The sequence below is a fragment of the Triturus cristatus genome, chromosome 8, assembly GCF_964204655.1.
Source record: "Triturus cristatus chromosome 8, aTriCri1.1, whole genome shotgun sequence".
Lineage (NCBI taxonomy): Eukaryota > Metazoa > Chordata > Amphibia > Caudata > Salamandridae > Triturus > Triturus cristatus.
Genome location: NC_140591.1, coordinates 301,250,339 through 301,271,588, shown reverse-complemented (window position 1 = coordinate 301,271,588; position 21,250 = coordinate 301,250,339). Strand labels below are relative to the sequence as shown.

At 43.4% G+C, this 21,250-nt stretch overlaps 1 protein-coding gene across 1 annotated transcript in view; it reads left to right on the top strand.

The window, feature by feature from the left end:
* Positions 1 to 21,250, top strand: part of CRYL1 (crystallin lambda 1) — a 640,631-nt gene that overhangs the window by 469,231 nt on the left and 150,150 nt on the right. Inside the window, exon 4 of the mRNA XM_085621561.1 lies at positions 738 to 899. Within this exon, the coding sequence (XP_085477687.1) occupies positions 738 to 899 (162 nt within the window). The remainder of the gene's footprint in view (positions 1 to 737; positions 900 to 21,250) is intronic.

Below are 21,250 nucleotides of genomic sequence, written 5' to 3'. Positions count from 1 at the left end.
TTTTTGAGGTTTTAGCAGCAGGGTGCTGGAATTCCTAGAAGATCTGCTACCATCAGAGAGTTCCAGTTTTTGAGTTAGGTACAAAAGGGTGTTACTGTGAAGGGCCTTGTGTGTCATGCAAGCTCGCCTGACAAAACATGATGGCAGCTGTCCGTGGACCCCCTACCCATCAGGTGCTCACTGTAATTTTCGGCCAGACAGTTCTTACAGAACCAGCACACACATACAGGCACACATGCACACACTCACGCATGTCTTCTGCTCTGTTTTTGCATTCTCCCCTGACTCCATCTGACTCTTTGCTTCTCTCTCTAACCATCGAATTTCACTCCCTTCCTTTCTTTCTCTCCTCACTATCTACCTCCTCTGTCCCTGAGCTGTGTCCTCTTTTTTTAACAAGCCCTTTCATATCTCACACCCTTCTTCTGTCTTTCTTACTTCCTCTGTCTGGCTCACTCTTTCTCCCAACCCATTCTTATGGTCTCCTCTCAACATATTCATAACTGATCTGTGTTAGAAAGGTAGGAAAAAGCGAAAAACAAAGGAATATGGAAGCCCACCAAAGGACAAGGGATAACACTGCTTTCATGAACCAGTGTGGTATACCTTCATTGTAAGCTTTTCTAATGTTTACATGCATAACTTTGATTGAGCAAGAGTTTTGTGAACGCATACAAATTACTATCAACTGCTGATAATAAAATATGAAGCTGAGTTCAGTTTCCTCTGTTTTCCAGGAATGTATCCCAGAGGTTTTGGAATTCAAGCAGAAGATGTTTGGACAGCTGGACGCCCTTGCCAGTGATAACGTAATATTTAGCAGCTCTACCTCTTGCCTGTCTCCAGTAAAGATATTCACAGGACTTAAGCATGTTAAAACATGTATTGTGGCCCACCCTGTAAGTATTGCCGAGAGCTACGTGTATGTGGAGGAACATACGAGAGCTACGTGTATGTGGAGGAACATTTCCTCAATTGTACATAACACAATTGCTAGTAGTAATGGAGGTCTGTACCCATATTGGATGACTGGACCATTGGTCGCATAGCTACACTAGTAGTTAGGTTTGTAAGTTGTCTTGCAATATCAGATTTATGTACAGGCTTAGGGTCCTTAATTCCTTTAATATTTGGTCATTATGTTAAAAGATCAAAACATACACGTTTGGAAATATAGCGTTGCTTCCTTTAAAGTAAGCCTTGCCTACCATTAGAATTGCACTTGTCTAGAAGCATCCACTTCATGGGCTAGGAAAAGTAGGATCTAAAAAGTGCTAATAATGTCCCTCATGCCACTTCCAAACTCTTGGGATTGCCACACTAGAGGCAATCTATATTCCACAGTAAAACCTTGTCTCTCTTAAACCATTGGACTCTAAATACCTATCCCTCGTCCGTTTGTTGTGGAGGGTGTCGGGGACTTCCTGGTTCTCTTCTTCCGGTCTCTCCTGGGGGCGGAACTAGTGGGTTAGCGCTCTAGCACCCGCTCACTACCTAATTCATGGCATTCTCGTTGCGCAGCGGACGCATGCAGCTGGCGTGCCGCTGGCGTGCCAAAGGCAAGCCCACCTGCGCCTGTTCCGTGGCCAGCACCAGCCATGCTGCCGGTTGACCCCCCCCCCCCCCCCCCCCCCCGGGTCCCCGAATCCTATGGTCTAGGACTCAACTGCTTGAATTGAGAGATAGGTGCTGCACTGCCCCGGCTCAATTCAAATGTTCCTCCTGTCTATTTACTTTTAAGCTAACTCCACTGCTCCACCCATGGTATCCTCGACTTTCCCTGGCTTCTTAAAGGCGCAATCTTCTCTTTCCCCCTCCATCAAAGCCTGTCTACTTAATTGTAGATCTCTCCCTCGCCATTCTGTTGATATTTTGCTCTCCTGGAAACCCATGCCTGGGATATAATGTTTCTCACCGAAACGTGGGTCCAGGGATTTCTCCAACCCCAACCTTAATCTAGCTATCCCCACTGACTATCGTTTTGTGGGAGTAAACCAGGCTAACCACAAGGTGGGATTGCAGTGATCCAACGTTCTAGCTGGGAAATCTCTTCTAGGAAACTCTTTAACATTGGCCCTTTAGAAGCCATGTATTTTAGCATTTCTGTTGCACCTGACATAGCCATGGCTGGAATTCTCATTTACAGATCCCCAGTTCCCCGCCTCAACATCTATTAGAATTTTATAACATTGCTGCTGACCTGTTGATTAAACATCCACATTTTATGATCCTTGGCGATTTTAACTTGCATGTGAATGACATTCACTGCACTAAAGCGGGCCAGCTCCTAGAAACTCTGGAAGGCCTTAATTCGACCTAACGGGTTAGCGGCCCCACCCATCGGGCCGGCCATACGTTGGACCTGCTGTTTACTAACAATCCTAATCTGACCGCAGCACCGCCTATACCCCTCACGTGGTCAGACCATTTCCTAATCCCGTTTAGCTGGATATACGCTCTTGTTCGACTAATTCTTCTATGGCCCGGGATTCTAGTAGGAAATGGTTTAAAATTACTTGTAACACCATGGCCCCTGCCCTCTCCTGTACCCCTTTGCAGCTGGCAAGTGATTCAGAACTGGATGTATCTAACTTTAATAGTTGGCTCATCTCAGCCCTTGATACCGTCGCCCCCTTGCAACCCATTGTCTCCTCTAGACAAAAACCATCATCCCCCTGGTTTACCTCGGTCTTGCATGCCGAAAAAAGTGTTGTAAGAAACTCGAGCGGAGCTGGAGATTATCTTATGATCCAGAGGCTAAACTAATCTATAAAGTTGCCATTAAGAATTTTCATAAACTTAACCGCTCGTCAATGAGGGAGTATTTTATCACCAAAGTCAACACCGCCGGTACCTCCTCAAAAACCCTTTTTAAAATAGTGAAAGACTTTACTAAGCCCCCCGCCTTAGCAAGCACGATCCCTCCCACCCAGGAGCTTTGTAATGGGCAATCAGATTTCTTTCATGACAAAATCCTAGACATATACTCAACATTCATCCCCACCCCTTACATCTCGGTCCAAGACACTGTGGTAGCTAATGGTGATGCATTCACGTCCTTTCACTCGATCCCTATTGACACATCACTACAAAAACGTCTTACCTGCAAGTCAGGCTCTCCAAAGGATCCCTGCCCGGCACAACTATTTAGTTCTTTAGCCCCCCTTATCATTCCTCCTTTGCATTTGATCTGGAACTCGTCCCTGCACACTGGGATTTTCCCTTTGACCTGGAAACAGGCCATGTTAATACCTATTTTAAAAAAATCTGATGCTGATCCTTCTGTTTTTAAAAACTACCACCCTATTTCTCTCCTACCAAAAGTCCTGGAGAAAGTAGTTCAGGAGCAACTATCTAGCTATCTTGAGTCCCGTCATCTTTTCCATGACTCGCAGTCCGGGTTTAGATCCGGTTATAGCACTGAGACTGCTTTTCTTGAGGTCTCTGAGACCATTTGCGAATGCGTGGATGCAGGTGAGACAACGATGTTCGTGCTTCTCGACTTGTCCGCAGCATTCAATGCGGTCTGTCATGCTATTTTGCTTGAGAGGCTTTACAGTCTCTGGATTCAGGTAAATCCTCTATCCTGGATTCGATCTTTCCTAAGTGGCTGCACTCAACAAGTTTCCCTTCAGCCACTTGTTTCCGAGGCGAAACCCCTGAGTTGTGGTGTCCCTCAGGGCCTTGCTCTGAGCCCACTATTTTATTACGTATATCTCTCTGCTCTGGCCACATTGGTAGAATCCTGTGGAGTCAGAGTGATCTCTTATGCTGATGACACACAAATGGTGTTTTCATTTAAAGACCTCTCTGAATCAGCTTTTTCCAATTTCAGACGCTGTCTATGTAACATATCCACTTGGATGTCATTAAACACACTTAGGCTCAACTCAGACAAAACTGAGGTGCTGTTGTTTAATTTAAAAAAAACCCTCAACCACTATTGTGGTGGCCATCTGAGTTGAATCATCCTCCAGAACCTGTGGACTCAGCTAGGAATCTTGGATGCCGGTTTGACAATGAGTTATCCTGTAAATCTCAAATAAACCAGGTCTCCTCGGCTTGTTTTGACAAATTACACTTGCTCTGTAAAATTCTTCCTTTTCTACCTCTGGAGTCTCGCCGATCCATTATTCATGCCCTGATCACCTCACATCTAGACTATGCAAATAGTCTGTATGCAGGGGCTCCTACTAATCAACCACTTGCAAATTGTTCAGAATGCGGCTGCAAGGCTGATTTGTAACATCCTATATCGCCACTCTATCTCAACCCACCTGAAGAAACTCCACTGGCTTCCAGTGATTAAAGGTATTCAGTTCAAGTTGCTGGTTTTGGCTTTTAGAGCAATTCAGGGTCGGGGTCCAGCCTACCTTAGAGTTCGACTTCAGCATTCCCAGTCCAACCGTTCGCTTAGATCGAATCACCTCCGCCTCTTGATGACTCCCCGTTTCCGCCGTTCCAGAATGTGTGGCAGAGCTTTTGCAGTAATTACTACCAAAACCTGGAATAGCCTGCCACTGTCCCTGCATATGGCTGAATTTGAAACAATTTTCCAACGTGTCCTGAAGACCTGGCTGTTCTCCAACCCTTAGCCTTTATTGGTACCTGCAACAGTCGCCTGTCCTAGCGCCGGGACACCCCCGTTGGGGGTAGCTGAGCGCTTTATAAGTTTCATAAATAAATAAATATAAAAGGCAAAATTGTAAGAAGAAATCAAGCTCAATACATCTGTTTTAACGTGGCCTGCAATAGTTGAACGTTTTTAATGGACATCTGTGGCATTTCCGTCATATACTGAGGACACAATATCCAGATATCGAATCTCCACTTGTCGAATTTGTGTTAAATGAGCCTGGCCTTGCGACGGATCAAGCGTTTCTTTCAAGTACAGACCACTAACCTTTATAAGAATTATGCAAAATCCCCTATTTTATGAGTTTATGACTGCTCTGTACGTATTTATCACTAGTAATATTTTTTCAAATTCAAAAGTTGCTTTATTTCGATAACCAATATCTTAAAAGCATTTCCAAACTTACATCCTTCAATTTATATAAGCCATAAAAATGTTAAAAAGAAACATCAATTTAAAAATATAGAATCCAATAAAACATTAAGTTCATCAATTTCTAATTGCCCTGAAAGTTAGAAAGTGTGGTTGTAGCAAGAATAATCTTGGGTCGACGTTTTATAAAAGTTCATTACAAGCCCTTCATCACATAAAAACCTTTTTTTTTTTCTTTTTTCCCCTTTAGATTATTCTTAGTCTACTAACAGTGAATAAAGTGGCAGTGCAATATATCTTGTGCAAACCATAGAACTAAAAATATAGAAACATAATTCATTAAAAATCTCCACGCAAAAATTTAAACCTTACAATCCAAGCACAACCAAGATACTTGGCTACACCACAAGTAAAGAGAGTCCGCATCAGCATTTACAATACGTAGAGCAGTGCGATATTCGCGCGTACTCAACTCTCTGCAAATGGGTTTAAGTCATCTCGTTCTTGCGCTTTTATAAGCAGGGCAGGCAAACATGAAATGGGCTATGCTCTCTATCGGTGTTTTGCAACAGGGGCACCCTAATGGTGTCTGATGTGGGGTGCTCTATTTCGCAGTTAACTCTCTAACCGGCAGTGAGCCTACCATAAACTGTATATAAAGTGCTCTATCTCGAGGTGTTTGGATAAAATCTAGGTAAGGTTCTAAAAATGAGTGCTGCTTATGGAGAAAAAACTCTTCTGTCAGCCTTCCTGCTCTTAAGTTGCTAAGCTCTTGTGCGTTGACCCAAGCCCAATAGCGTCTTTTGAGGTCGGCCTTAATAGGAGGGGTTTGCGTATCCCATGCTTCCTTGAGGCCTAGTGCAACAAGAGATTTTTTGAGATTGAGCACCCAACTAATTCTTTGGTTAACATCTAGAGCCATGACTTCTGTAAGCGCGGCGGCATAGTTAGATAATTCAGGGGTTCGACATAAGCGGGCCCAGAATAACAGGGGTCGTAGCCTAGCTATATCTTTAAAAGAATGCCTACCCATGTCTTTTAACAGCGGTTTCAATGGCACACTTCGAGGAAGCATCACTAAATCTCTTAGAAATGTATGTTCAGACCTGCAAATGCTTTTAGTATTCTCAAAACCCCACTGTTCAGCTCCATATAGAGCTGAACTGACTGCTTTTGCTGCATAAATTGTAAGGGCAGGAGCCACAGGTCTGCGAGGAGCGATGTTCTTTAGATAGTATGCCTGTGACACGTTTGTGGTTTAGAAGTATTTTATCAATGTGATGCCTCCATCGCATTTTATCGTCTAATATTTTTTCATTTTATTGGTATTTCATATTTTGGTTGTTATACAAATGAGGTTGCATCTAGTATATTTCCACACCTATTTAACTGATCAAAGAAAACTGACACTTCAGTGTCTGTAGATTTTTAGAGTGCCAATTAGCCGTGATCATCAATACCTAAAAGGACTTGGGGATCAAGACACATCCCCCTTTAGCACTACAATGTGCATCAATTTCACGGGTAAATATCTTTCAGTCCCACGATGTATTCTTACTAATGTTTCAGTGGATAAAGTATGAAGTAGTGTAAGGAGACTCTGAAATTCCCCAGCCTCACAACTTCACCCAGAACATAGTATAATTCACTGTCTCAAAGTCAGTAGTGAATGCCAAAAAGGCACAATATAGTGGTTATGAGCTTATTCCCACTGCCATTTGACCAATAAAGGTAGGGCTATACTTGCTTTCAGGGCAGATAAACAAGGTTCAAAGTCTCTCTGGCTTGTTCATAATATGTTCTTCAGGTCTCCCCCTTCAAAATCCTCAATTGATTTAGCAACTCCTGCATGAAATACTAAGCTAAAGTGCCTTGTGCACCTCTCACATGCCTGGCAGAGACATTGTTGCCACACTTCTTAGAAATAAACAAAGACCAACATGCTCGATAAAATCAATGTGCTGACTTAAGTAAACACAAAATGTCATAGATATGGTCCATCAATCTAACTTGACTCATGGTGCGACCTGCGCAGACAAATGGCCCAAGGAATCCTTCAGATCATGAAGGTATTTTACTGCCTATTCTGCTTCTATACAGTATCACAGTTTGTTGTCACCAAATTTCCTTAGAGCCTACAGTATGTTTCTCTCCTATGACCAGCAAGAGCAGGAATACACCTAGATCAGAGAATAATAATACATCTAACCCACTTCTTGTTTCATATCTTTAAGACGAAGAACAGGGCAATTTGAAATTAGTGCAAAAAATGGTAATACGGTTTGAAAGGTAGGTGCTTTCAGTGCCCAGAATTAATATTTTATCTGCTACAATCAAATCTTAATGAGGTGCAAAACAATATCCACCAGTGCACATTCATGACATGGGGTGGGACTGGACCGCTGGAAAGATGAATTTGATAACTGGGAAATTGGATAGGGAGGGGTAGGTGAGAGAAACAATGAAAAGTTACTTGAAAGATAAAATTTAAGGAAAGGTACAAAGATGGGAGTTAGAAGCAGGAAAGAAGTTAAGAATAATTGACAATAGGAATGAATGAGGAAAGTAAGGAAATATAAGCACAGGAAAAAGCCAATTTCTGTGATTTTGTACAGAGAAAAAAAAGAGTGAACACAGATAACCACTGATTTTTACAAATTTTGAAAGAAATTGGAAAACACGGCAAAAACTCCACCAGAATTCACAATAAATAGAATCATAAAACAGGAAAGCCTAGTTATACCTAAACATTGTCCAAGGTACCATACAATTGGTTTAATTTGTTTAATGTGTTTAATTCTGCATTAACCCTACATCCCTACCCCTTTAATTATTCAAGGAATTCAGTACATCCTTCTAAAGCCCTACTGGTCATTCTCCTTCACTTCATTCACTATTACTTCTCATCTCTTTAATATTTATTTTGCTCTATCCCTGCCTACTTTCCCTAACTTTATGATAGTGATGCTCGACATTCCTTGCTACCGTGTTAAACCACTGGTTGTAACCAATGCATTTGTTTCACTCAACTGCACATGACAGTGTTATTAGTTTCTCCATGAACACCTCATAATTACACAAAAGGGCAAAATTAAGGGTTTCTTTGGCTTATCTTTTTTTTGCCCTCAGCTCATGTGCGATCCTTTGTACTTAACTAAATTCCCCTCAGCCCAGAGGATCCTATTATTCCATATTCTTAGCAATGTTATCATACTCGTGGAGCAAAACTCTGATATCAGTAACATTGTTGATGTGGTAATGCAGAGCATGAGGGAAAAGTTTTCCCGATATTACAAGGTAATGTACTAATAAAAATGAAGTGTGACCATATCTAAATAACTATCCTGGAATATCCTTAAAATGAATTGCTTCCCAATTACAAAATTACGGTGTTCCAGCCAATTCATAACAGACGATCAAAGTTTATCTAAATTCAGAATATGAGTGGAAGTGTTCTAAACCTAATTTTGTGCAAGTTTACGCATTTTATTTGCAGCGTTTACACACGTTGCTTCAAGTCCTTCTAGTGGTTGAGTGCATTAATACAATAACCAGCTCCATCTCCCATGTTTCTTGAAACCCAATGCACTATAATTTAGAGAAGAAGCATTTTCAATGCAATAGGTCTCGCATTTTAGAAACTTTGACCTATTGGTATTGTAAATAGCGATGCCTTTTATTGTTGCAGGTTTTTTAAACCCGTATATAAAAGGCATTGTCATTTACAATGCCAGTGGGTCAAAATCTCGCAATTGCGAGACCTATTCCATTGCAATGCTTGTTTAAACTAGGGAGACTTGCTTGAGCTCTGACATCATATTCCATGCCTTCAGGCTGACTACAGAAAGTATCCACCCTCCTACTTTCGCCATTTCAAAGTTTTAAAATTGGGAGTGACAAGCTGACACTGTGATGCCGCTCTTAATGCCTAAGCTGGGTGTAACTAGTAAGCAGAGGGGTCATGTGGTTCTTTCTCAGACTATAAATCGCATTGTGGCATAAACAGAGAGCCTTACAGAGGCATCTATTGCAAAATAGAAGTTGACGGAGTGTACATAAATGATCTTAGACTGATATTCTCCTGCTCAGGCCCAGCAATGATGTTGTTGCTACGTTCAGGAGTGCCTGCAGCTTTTCAGTAGTCTGTTTTGGTAGACCCAAGAGTAAGGAGTTGTTGTTGTCGTCTAATCGTGATAAAATCAGTGCCCTTATAACGGTTAACTTGGAAGTGGACAAAGCAAGGGTAGAGTTTTCTATGTGATTCTCAGTAGTCGCATACAAGTGGCTGCTAACGTGTACATGTGGAATGGAAAAAAAGGTGGAATCAAACACCTATCCTATGCATGTACTTAAATACAATACACAGATAATCTGACGCCTATGTATACAGATCCCCAAGATGGTTTGTTAATGGCAGACAGAACAACGTGGGGATCCGTAGATACAGCATGTGACTTAGGAGTGGAGTATGGTGTGTGCAAGGAAGTTGTTGACATTAGCATTGGAAGAAAGCATTCAGCTCTCTCAGCCTTGCAGTTGTGATGGGCATAGGAGGTGCCACAACTTTACTGTCCTGCCACCCGCAGTTGGAGATCGCTCAAGGAGGTTGGTTGGTGCTGTGAAGCATGAGATGCAGGTGCAGCTTGTAAAAATATGCCTCCGACTTTGGAGATCCTGAGTAAAAGAGCACACATGTAGTCATCAAGTGGAAGTAGCATCACAGCACACCACCAGAATGCTAGAAGGCCACACTTGCTTTTGCAGGTCAAAGTAGAGGTGGTCGGAGGTGAAGGGAACGCGCCTTTGGGGACTCCCGCTTCCAAAGCATTAGTCCCTCTAAGCTTCCGGAGCTTTTCCGTCGCTTGGGCATATTAGGCGTGAAACATGTCGACCTTTTATTAAAGTCACATTAGCACCTTGCGCTTATTAGTGACCCTGTGACCTTTTGGTCTTTTTACTTTGCCAGGGGCCCCATAATATTAAAACTAATACTTTTTGGACACCCCTAGGCATTTTTATTCACACACCCTGCACGCACGCAATCACTTACCTCTCGGATCCACCACTATTGTTTTTTTGCCCACATACCCGCATTCACCTTACGGCTTTTCTCTTTAAAAGACCTCCGATAAAGAGACCCTTCGGGGGACCGTCGGGCATTGCAGCGCCGGCCCGACGAGGAGCAACAACAAGCCCAATGATGAAGCAAGACATCCTTCGGGGTGTGTGAGGGCTAACTAGAGGCTACATTGAGTCCTCCCCTTCGGGATTGGATCCTTGAGACTGGGGAAATTTCTCTCTGCCTCTTTTCATCTTCCTTCTACCTCCCTCCCTCCCTCTACACTTTCTCTTCTCTTTCTACTTGTGTTGAGCAGGTGATCGCTATTTTTGTTTCACCGCCAACATGGAACAATGTCCTCATTGATTTAACGAGCATCAATTAATACCAGGGACCATTTGAGTATTGTTAGTAACTTAGACATGCAGCGTGAGAAGCTTGGGGCATAGGAGGGACAGTGTAAGGATCCTGATGAACTGTAAGCAACGCAGTGCACAAGGACAGACAGAGAAGCCTGTATGCAGGGGCTCCTACTAATCAAACACTTGCAAATTGTTCAGAATGCGGCTGCAAGGCTGATTTGTAACATCCTATATCGCCACTCTATCTCAACCCACCTGAAGAAACTCCACTGGCTTCCAGTGATTAAAGGTATTCAGTTCAAGTTGCTGGTTTTGGCTTTTAGAGCAATTCAGGGTCGGGGTCCAGCCTACCTTAGAGTTCGACTTCAGCATTCCCAGTCCAACCGTTCGCTTAGATCGAATCACCTCCGCCTCTTGATGACTCCCCGTTTCCGCCGTTCCAGAATGTGTGGCAGAGCTTTTGCAGTAATTACTACCAAAACCTGGAATAGCCTGCCACTGTCCCTGCATATGGCTGAATTTGAAACAATTTTCCAACGTGTCCTGAAGACCTGGCTGTTCTCCAACCCTTAGCCTTTATTGGTACCTGCAACAGTCGCCTGTCCTAGCGCCGGGACACCCCCGTTGGGGGTAGCTGAGCGCTTTATAAGTTTCATAAATAAATAAATATAAAAGGCAAAATTGTAAGAAGAAATCAAGCTCAATACGTCTGTTTTAACGTGGCCTGCAATAGTTGAACGTTTTTAATGGACATCTGTGGCATTTCCGTCATATACTGAGGACACAATATCCAGATATCGAATCTCCACTTGTCGAATTTGTGTTAAATGAGCCTGGCCTTGCGACGGATCAAGCGTTTCTTTCAAGTACAGACCACTAACCTTTATAAGAATTATGCAAAATCCCCTATTTTATGAGTTTATGACGGCTCTGTACGTATTTATCACTAGTAATATTTTTTCAAATTCAAAAGTTGCTTTATTTCGATAACCAATATCTTAAAAGCATTTCCAAACTTACATCCTTCAATTTATATAAGCCATAAAAATGTTAAAAAGAAACATCAATTTAAAAATATAGAATCCAATAAAACATTAAGTTCATCAATTTCTAATTGCCCTGAAAGTTAGAAAGTGTGGTTGTAGCAAGAATAATCTTGGGTCGACGTTTTATAAAAGTTCATTACAAGCCCTTCATCACATAAAAACCTTTTTTTTTTTCTTTTTTCCCCTTTAGATTATTCTTAGTCTACTAACAGTGAATAAAGTGGCAGTGCAATATATCTTGTGCAAACCATAGAACTAAAAATATAGAAACATAATTCATTAAAAATCTCCACGCAAAAATTTAAACCTTACAATCCAAGCACAACCAAGATACTTGGCTACACCACAAGTAAAGAGAGTCCGCATCAGCATTTACAATACGTAGAGCAGTGCGATATTCGCGCGTACTCAACTCTCTGCAAATGGGTTTAAGTCATCTCGTTCTTGCGCTTTTATAAGCAGGGCAGGCAAACATGAAATGGGCTATGCTCTCTATCGGTGTTTTGCAACAGGGGCACCCTAATGGTGTCTGATGTGGGGTGCTCTATTTCGCAGTTAACTCTCTAACCGGCAGTGAGCCTACCATAAACTGTATATAAAGTGCTCTATCTCGAGGTGTTTGGATAAAATCTAGGTAAGGTTCTAAAAATGAGTGCTGCTTATGGAGAAAAAACTCTTCTGTCAGCCTTCCTGCTCTTAAGTTGCTAAGCTCTTGTGCGTTGACCCAAGCCCAATAGCGTCTTTTGAGGTCGGCCTTAATAGGAGGGGTTTGCGTATCCCATGCTTCCTTGAGGCCTAGTGCAACAAGAGATTTTTTGAGATTGAGCACCCAACTAATTCTTTGGTTAACATCTAGAGCCATGACTTCTGTAAGCGCGGCGGCATAGTTAGATAATTCAGGGGTTCGACATAAGCGGGCCCAGAATAACAGGGGTCGTAGCCTAGCTATATCTTTAAAAGAATGCCTACCCATGTCTTTTAACAGCGGTTTCAATGGCACACTTCGAGGAAGCATCACTAAATCTCTTAGAAATGTATGTTCAGACCTGCAAATGCTTTTAGTATTCTCAAAACCCCACTGTTCAGCTCCATATAGAGCTGAACTGACTGCTTTTGCTGCATAAATTGTAAGGGCAGGAGCCACAGGTCTGCGAGGAGCGATGTTCTTTAGGTAGTATGCCTGTGACACGTTTGTGGTTTAGAAGTATTTTATCAATGTGATGCCTCCATCGCATTTTATCGTCTAATATTTTTTCATTTTATTGGTATTTCATATTTTGGTTGTTATACAAATGAGGTTGCATCTAGTATATTTCCACACCTATTTAACTGATCAAAGAAAACTGACACTTCAGTGTCTGTAGATTTTTAGAGTGCCAATTAGCCGTGATCATCAATACCTAAAAGGACTTGGGGATCAAGACACATCCCCCTTTAGCACTACAATGTGCATCAATTTCACGGGTAAATATCTTTCAGTCCCACGATGTATTCTTACTAATGTTTCAGTGGATAAAGTATGAAGTAGTGTAAGGAGACTCTGAAATTCCCCAGCCTCACAACTTCACCCAGAACATAGTATAATTCACTGTCTCAAAGTCAGTAGTGAATGCCAAAAAGGCACAATATAGTGGTTATGAGCTTATTCCCACTGCCATTTGACCAATAAAGGTAGGGCTATACTTGCTTTCAGGGCAGATAAACAAGGTTCAAAGTCTCTCTGGCTTGTTCATAATATGTTCTTCAGGTCTCCCCCTTCAAAATCCTCAATTGATTTAGCAACTCCTGCATGAAATACTAAGCTAAAGTGCCTTGTGCACCTCTCACATGCCTGGCAGAGACATTGTTGCCACACTTCTTAGAAATAAACAAAGACCAACATGCTCGATAAAATCAATGTGCTGACTTAAGTAAACACAAAATGTCATAGATATGGTCCATCAATCTAACTTGACTCATGGTGCGACCTGCGCAGACAAATGGCCCAAGGAATCCTTCAGATCATGAAGGTATTTTACTGCCTATTCTGCTTCTATACAGTATCACAGTTTGTTGTCACCAAATTTCCTTAGAGCCTACAGTATGTTTCTCTCCTATGACCAGCAAGAGCAGGAATACACCTAGATCAGAGAATAATAATACATCTAACCCACTTCTTGTTTCATATCTTTAAGACGAAGAACAGGGCAATTTGAAATTAGTGCAAAAAATGGTAATACGGTTTGAAAGGTAGGTGCTTTCAGTGCCCAGAATTAATATTTTATCTGCTACAATCAAATCTTAATGAGGTGCAAAACAATATCCACCAGTGCACATTCATGACATGGGGTGGGACTGGACCGCTGGAAAGATGAATTTGATAACTGGGAAATTGGATAGGGAGGGGTAGGTGAGAGAAACAATGAAAAGTTACTTGAAAGATAAAATTTAAGGAAAGGTACAAAGATGGGAGTTAGAAGCAGGAAAGAAGTTAAGAATAATTGACAATAGGAATGAATGAGGAAAGTAAGGAAATATAAGCACAGGAAAAAGCCAATTTCTGTGATTTTGTACAGAGAAAAAAAAGAGTGAACACAGATAACCACTGATTTTTACAAATTTTGAAAGAAATTGGAAAACACGGCAAAAACTCCACCAGAATTCACAATAAATAGAAACATAAAACAGGAAAGCCTAGTTATACCTAAACATTGTCCAAGGTACCATACAATTGGTTTAATTTGTTTAATGTGTTTAATTCTGCATTAACCCTACATCCCTACCCCTTTAATTATTCAAGGAATTCAGTACATCCTTCTAAAGCCCTACTGGTCATTCTCCTTCACTTCATTCACTATTACTTCTCATCTCTTTAATATTTATTTTGCTCTATCCCTGCCTACTTTCCCTAACTTTATAATAGTGATGCTCGACATTCCTTGCTACCGTGTTAAACCACTGGTTGTAACCAATGCATTTGTTTCACTCAACTGCACATGACAGTGTTATTAGTTTCTCCATGAACACCTCATAATTACACAAAAGGGCAAAATTAAGGGTTTCTTTGGCTTATCTTTTTTTTGCCCTCAGCTCATGTGCGATCCTTTGTACTTAACTAAATTCCCCTCAGCCCAGAGGATCCTATTATTCCATATTCTTAGCAATGTTATCATACTCGTGGAGCAAAACTCTGATATCAGTAACTTTGCTGATGTGGTAATGCAGAGCATGAGGGAAAAGTTTTCCCGATATTACAAGGTAATGTACTAATAAAAATGAAGTGTGACCATATCTAAATAACTATCCTGGAATATCCTTAAAATGAATTGCTTCCCAATTACAAAATTACGGTGTTCCAGCCAATTCATAACAGACGATCAAAGTTTATCTAAATTCAGAATATGAGTGGAAGTGTTCTAAACCTAATTTTGTGCAAGTTTACGCATTTTATTTGCAGCGTTTACACACGTTGCTTCAAGTCCTTCTAGTGGTTGAGTGCATTAATACAATAACCAGCTCCATCTCCCATGTTTCTTGAAACCCAATGCACTATAATTTAGAGAAGAAGCATTTTCAATGCAATAGGTCTCGCATTTTAGAAACTTTGACCTATTGGTATTGTAAATAGCGATGCCTTTTATTGTTGCAGGTTTTTTAAACCCGTATATAAAAGGCATTGTCATTTACAATGCCAGTGGGTCAAAATCTCGCAATTGCGAGACCTATTCCATTGCAATGCTTGTTTAAACTAGGGAGACTTGCTTGAGCTCTGACATCATATTCCATGCCTTCAGGCTGACTACAGAAAGTATCCACCCTCCTACTTTCGCCATTTCAAAGTTTTAAAATTGGGAATGACAAGCTGACACTGTGATGCCGCTCCTAATGCCTAAGCTGGGTGTAACTAGTAAGCAGAGGGGTCATGTGGTTCTTTCTCAGACTATAAATCGCATTGTGGCATAAACAGAGAGCCTTACAGAGGCATCTATTGCAAAATAGAAGTTGACGGAGTGTACATAAATGATCTTAGACTGATATTCTCCTGCTCAGGCCCAGCAATGATGTTGTTGCTACGTTCAGGAGTGCCTGCAGCTTTTCAGTAGTCTGTTTTGGTAGACCCAAGAGTAAGGAGTTGTTGTTGTCGTCTAATCGTGATAAAATCAGTGCCCTTATAACGGTTAACTTGGAAGTGGACAAAGCAAGGGTAGAGTTTTCTATGTGATTCTCAGTAGTCGCATACAAGTGGCTGCTAACGTGTACATGTGGAATGGAAAAAAAGGTGGAATCAAACACCTATCCTATGCATGTACTTAAATACAATACACAGATAATCTGACGCCTATGTATACAGATCCCCAAGATGGTTTGTTAATGGCAGACAGAACAACGTGGGGATCCGTAGATACAGCATGTGACTTAGGAGTGGAGTATGGTGTGTGCAAGGAAGTTGTTGACATTAGCATTGGAAGAAAGCATTCAGCTCTCTCAGCCTTGCAGTTGTGATGGGCATAGGAGGTGCCACAACTTTACTGTCCTGCCACCCGCAGTTGGAGATCGCTCAAGGAGGTTGGTTGGTGCTGTGAAGCATGAGATGCAGGTGCAGCTTGTAAAAATATGCCTCCGACTTTGGAGATCCTGAGTAAAAGAGCACACATGTAGTCATCAAGTGGAAGTAGCATCACAGCACACCACCAGAATGCTAGAAGGCCACACTTGCTTTTGCAGGTCAAAGTAGAGGTGGTCGGAGGTGAAGGGAACGCGCCTTTGGGGACTCCCGCTTCCAAAGCATTAGTCCCTCTAAGCTTCCGGAGCTTTTCCGTCGCTTGGGCATATTAGGCGTGAAACATGTCGACCTTTTATTAAAGTCACATTAGCACCTTGCGCTTATTAGTGACCCTGTGACCTTTTGGTCTTTTTACTTTGCCAGGGGCCCCATAATATTAAAACTAATACTTTTTGGACACCCCTAGGCATTTTTATTCACACACCCTGCACGCACGCAATCACTTACCTCTCGGATCCACCACTATTGTTTTTTTGCCCACATACCCGCATTCACCTTACGGCTTTTCTCTTTAAAAGACCTCCGATAAAGAGACCCTTCGGGGGACCGTCGGGCATTGCAGCGCCGGCCCGACGAGGAGCAACAACAAGCCCAATGATGAAGCAAGACATCCTTCGGGGTGTGTGAGGGCTAACTAGAGGCTACATTGAGTCCTCCCCTTCGGGATTGGATCCTTGAGACTGGGGAAATTTCTCTCTGCCTCTTTTCATCTTCCTTCTACCTCCCTCCCTCCCTCTACACTTTCTCTTCTCTTTCTACTTGTGTTGAGCAGGTGATCGCTATTTTTGTTTCACCGCCAACATGGAACAATGTCCTCATTGATTTAACGAGCATCAATTAATACCAGGGACCATTTGAGTATTGTTAGTAACTTAGACATGCAGCGTGAGAAGCTTGGGGCATAGGAGGGACAGTGTAAGGATCCTGATGAACTGTAAGCAACGCAGTGCACAAGGACAGACAGAGAAGCTAAGAGCATATGAGTGTACAGAATGAGAAGCTTGGGGTACACAGTGCGAAGGGATCGGGTACACATTCATATCTATATTATGTCAGGAACTAGTGGTGCACGGAGATTGGGGTGCATGGGCATGCATTGTTAGATTAGATACAGGGACAGATATTATGAGGCGCTTGGGGGTCATGTCCATATTGGGTAGGAAGAAGCGCAGGATACAAGGAGTGTGCAAGAAGCATGGGCAGGGATCTTGGAGATATTGTTCTTCCTACATGGGGGACTTGAGCCTCAATGGCATCTGAGGATCGTAGACAACACACACAGTCTGTTAGGAGAGTGTCTACATTCTTTTGCCGTTTTATATGGCGGGGTATTGGAGCGCTTTACATGAGCCCCAGTTGCATTCCAGATGGACACGTTCATTTCTGGTAGGCACAGGGAGATTAAGTGATTTGCCCAGAATCACAGGTTGTTGAGCCAACGCCGATACTGGAACCTCAAAGACTTCGGCAGCTCTTGCCGTTACACCACATCGTTGCGTGCAGACAGGGAGAGAATGATAGCACCTGTGCCTACTGTGTGAGTAGTTTCCATACATTAACAGTGGGAGGAGTTTGGGTACCTATTCATAAAAGGGAGAGAAGTTCAGAGTGCCTTTTAAACTGTTAGGAGTTTGGGGCACATGAACAGCGATGATTGTTCCGTGCAGCGCAGCGTGCACAACATTACACGTGTACTCTTAGGTTTGCATTTGCACACTGACGTGCAGTACAGCATGTGGCCCAACATGTTGGTCATAGCATGCTAAATATGCCCGAATCAATATCCGTCTCCAGTTATTAGAGTTCTCGGGTGCCTGTGTTCTTTATCGATCGCCAGATTTTGCTCTGGGGATCCCTTCTATCTCTGTAATGAATGAGCCCAGGCTGCTGCAGTTATAGGCTGATTGTACAGGCGTTGGTGCTGTTAGCTACAAGTCTCTAATCCTGTAGTAATTAGGATTTCCCGAGCAGGCCCGCTTCCAGAAAAGGCTGCACTCCTAGCGGCTTCACACACTCTAATTACAAACCAGGGATAGTGGATTGCGCCGCGAGGTCATTGTGGTAGAAAAGCACACGTCAAAAATTGCCGCAATATTCAATGATCCCCAGGTGTCTTGCGCCCTAACCAGCAGTAATATGCTGGGGACCGACACCGAGTCAATCCACAGCTGCACTGCCCTTCGCAAGGGGCTGCCGTGACAGCCTCTGCCCCCCTTGCTGATCCACGAGATTGTGGCCTAAGTCGTCGGCAGTGTCACATCTAGAGAGGAAGGATGACAACCTCCCGGTGCTCGCACACCAGCCGGAGCACTCTGAGCCTCTTGTCACACTGCTGGCGACGGGCCCGATACGGATCAGAGTATGGGATGACAGCGCTAGTAGGCTGGGGAAGCGAGTTACTTCTCTCGTACCGCTGATGGCCACTAGAGGGCCTTCAATAAATAACAAGCGGTCTGCACTTTTCAAGCACTGCACTCGCGCTTGTGGCGGCATCCACCTTGCGGGAGCGAGCAGCGGGGCGCGCTGCTGCTCGCTCCCGCAAGGTGGATGCCGCTACAAGCACGAGTGCAGTGCTTGAAAAGTGAAAACAGATGGCTAAAGGACCTCCTAGGGCAGCGCATGTGCGCTGCCTAGGCAAGACCTAAAAAATCATTCCTCTCAATAATTCAGCTAAATCAGACAAAGTATGGAATTATTCAGGTCAAGATATTTGGGAAGTCCTGACTGGAGAACTTGGTAGAGCCATGACGAGGGAGAGGTACCATCTTCTGAGCCCTGCCTCTTCTTCAGCAGTTGCATGTTGTTTTCTGCATAACATCTCAGTCTTCTCTTCGGGCTCCAAAAATGTGGCCCTGAACTTTTGTTTGTCTTTCTATCTTCCCCATCCCAATCCTGAACCCCAAAATAAGTGAAAACGTGGGTCGCAGTGCTGAAAACCAATAGGAATAGACTCAAAACAAAATAGGAACGCCAGTACTCCTATGTCCTGCAGTGCTCCACTGTACCTGCATCAGTGGTGGTTGGTCCTCCAAGGATTGTAGGGCCAGAGGCCAGAAAATTTAACTAACTATCCGAAGGCCCCACCATGATGCACTATGCCCAAATATACAGAACAGAATAAGGCAGGGAAGTCAACGTAACCCCGAAGACCTTCTCTCCTGAGGCGGAAGCCGGGAGCTACAGGCACGAGCACCTGCTCTTTTTAAAACATTGAGAGTCACGTTAAATTGTATTTTACCTACTTTTAAAAACAATTTGAGCTCCTTGTGTGAATGCGTGTACGTTGTTAGAAATACCTCACCATTCCTCAGTGGAAACAAACATTGCCGCCATTCCCCGCCGCACTCGAAGGCCACGCCCCTTTTACGAGGCCACGCCCCCCGAGTACATAAGTCGCGGAAACCGAGCGTCTGGTTTGAAGACCATCTCTCCTGAGGCGGAAGCCGGGAGCTACAGGCACGAGCACCTGCTCTTTTTAAAACATTGAGAGTCACGTTAAATTGTATTTTACCTACTTTTAAAAACAATTTGAGCTCCTTGTGTGAATGCGTGTACGTTGTTAGAAATACCTCACCATTCCTCAGTGGAAACAAAAATTGCCGCCATTCCCCGCTGCACTCGAAGGCCACGCCCCTTTTACGAGGCCACGCCCCCGAGTACATAAGTCGCGGAAACCGAGCGTCTGGTTTGAAGACCATCTCTCCTGAGGCGGAAGCCGGGAGCTACAGGCACGAGCACCTGCTCTTTTTAAAACATTGAGAGTCACGTTAAATTGTATTTTACCTACTTTTAAAAACAATTTGAGCTCCTTGTGTGAATGCGTGTACGTTGTTAGAAATACCTCACCATTCCTCAGTGGAAACAAACATTGCCGCCATTCCCCGCCGCAGTTGAAGGCCACGCCCCTTTTACGAGGCCACGCTCCTCCCCCCTACACTTTTTCCCTATAAATCATGTGTATATTTCGGTCGCGCAGCGGGCGCGCGGAAGGCGCACCTAAGGCAAGCCCGTCTGCGCCCGTCCGCGCCAGCTCCGTGCCTAGGGCCAACCATACCGTCAGTCTACCACCTGCTCAAAGACTAATGTGGACCAGAACTCAGCTTCTTGACTTAAGTAAGATGTCCTGCTCGTCTCCCATTACCTGCATCTTCCCCCTACCTAGCCCTTTTTTGCACAAATGTCCAAACTGTCATTTTTCCTTATGCCCCGACTGGACTCATACCAATATCAGCAAACCCGCACCCAATCAGTCTCCCCCCACCAAAACCTATTCCATGGGTTTGGTGAACTGCCGCTCTCTACCCAGCCATGCCAATGACATCTGGCTATTACTGTCTGCCACATCATGGGACGCATTATTCCTTACCGAGACCTGGATTAAAGACTCCTCCAACCCAGACATCGCCCTTGCTATACCCACCGGTTACAGCTTCACGGGACTAAGCCGTGAAGGATCCAAAACAGGTGGAGGAATCGCGGTGATCCTTAAGAATCACCTGAAAATCACCTCAAGGAGAATTCTAAACATTAAGCCTATAGAAGCCTTATATTTCTCAATCACTGACTCCACTACTGCCATTTCCTCAGGGATCCTGGTCTATAACCCACCGCACACCCCCCTACCCGTTGTCCTAGAGCTATTGGCAGTCGCAGCAGATCTCTCCCTTAAACACCCCCATTTCATGGTACTGGGAGATTTCAACCACCACATCGATGTAAGTAGTTGTCACCGCGCATCCCATCTTCTTGAATCTATGCAAAACATAAATCTGATGCAAAAAGTAAAAGGACCCACTCATACTGCAGGTCACACCCTCGACCTTATTTTCTCGAATTGCGAGAAACTTAAAATCCATCCCCCCCTGCCCCTGGCATGGTCTGACCATTTCTTAATACCTTTTGAGCTTCCTTTGACTCAAATCGTTAAACAGGAATCTGCCATCAGAGCTCAAGGCAGAAAATGGCACAAACTCACATCTACTGCCCTAGTGCAAAACTACCATAACAGTCTGACCCTTCTTCCGGACGATCTTAACGAAGCGGTGCGTATATTAAATAGCGACCTAACGACAGCTATTGAGAAAATAGCCCCTTTACAAATCCTTACTTCCCGCAGACAAAAACCTTCGGCCCCATGGTTCACCCAAGAACTACGTGCACACAGAAGTATGTGCAAAAAGTTGGAACGACTTTGGAAACAGAATTATGATCCAGGAGCCAAGGCTCTTTACT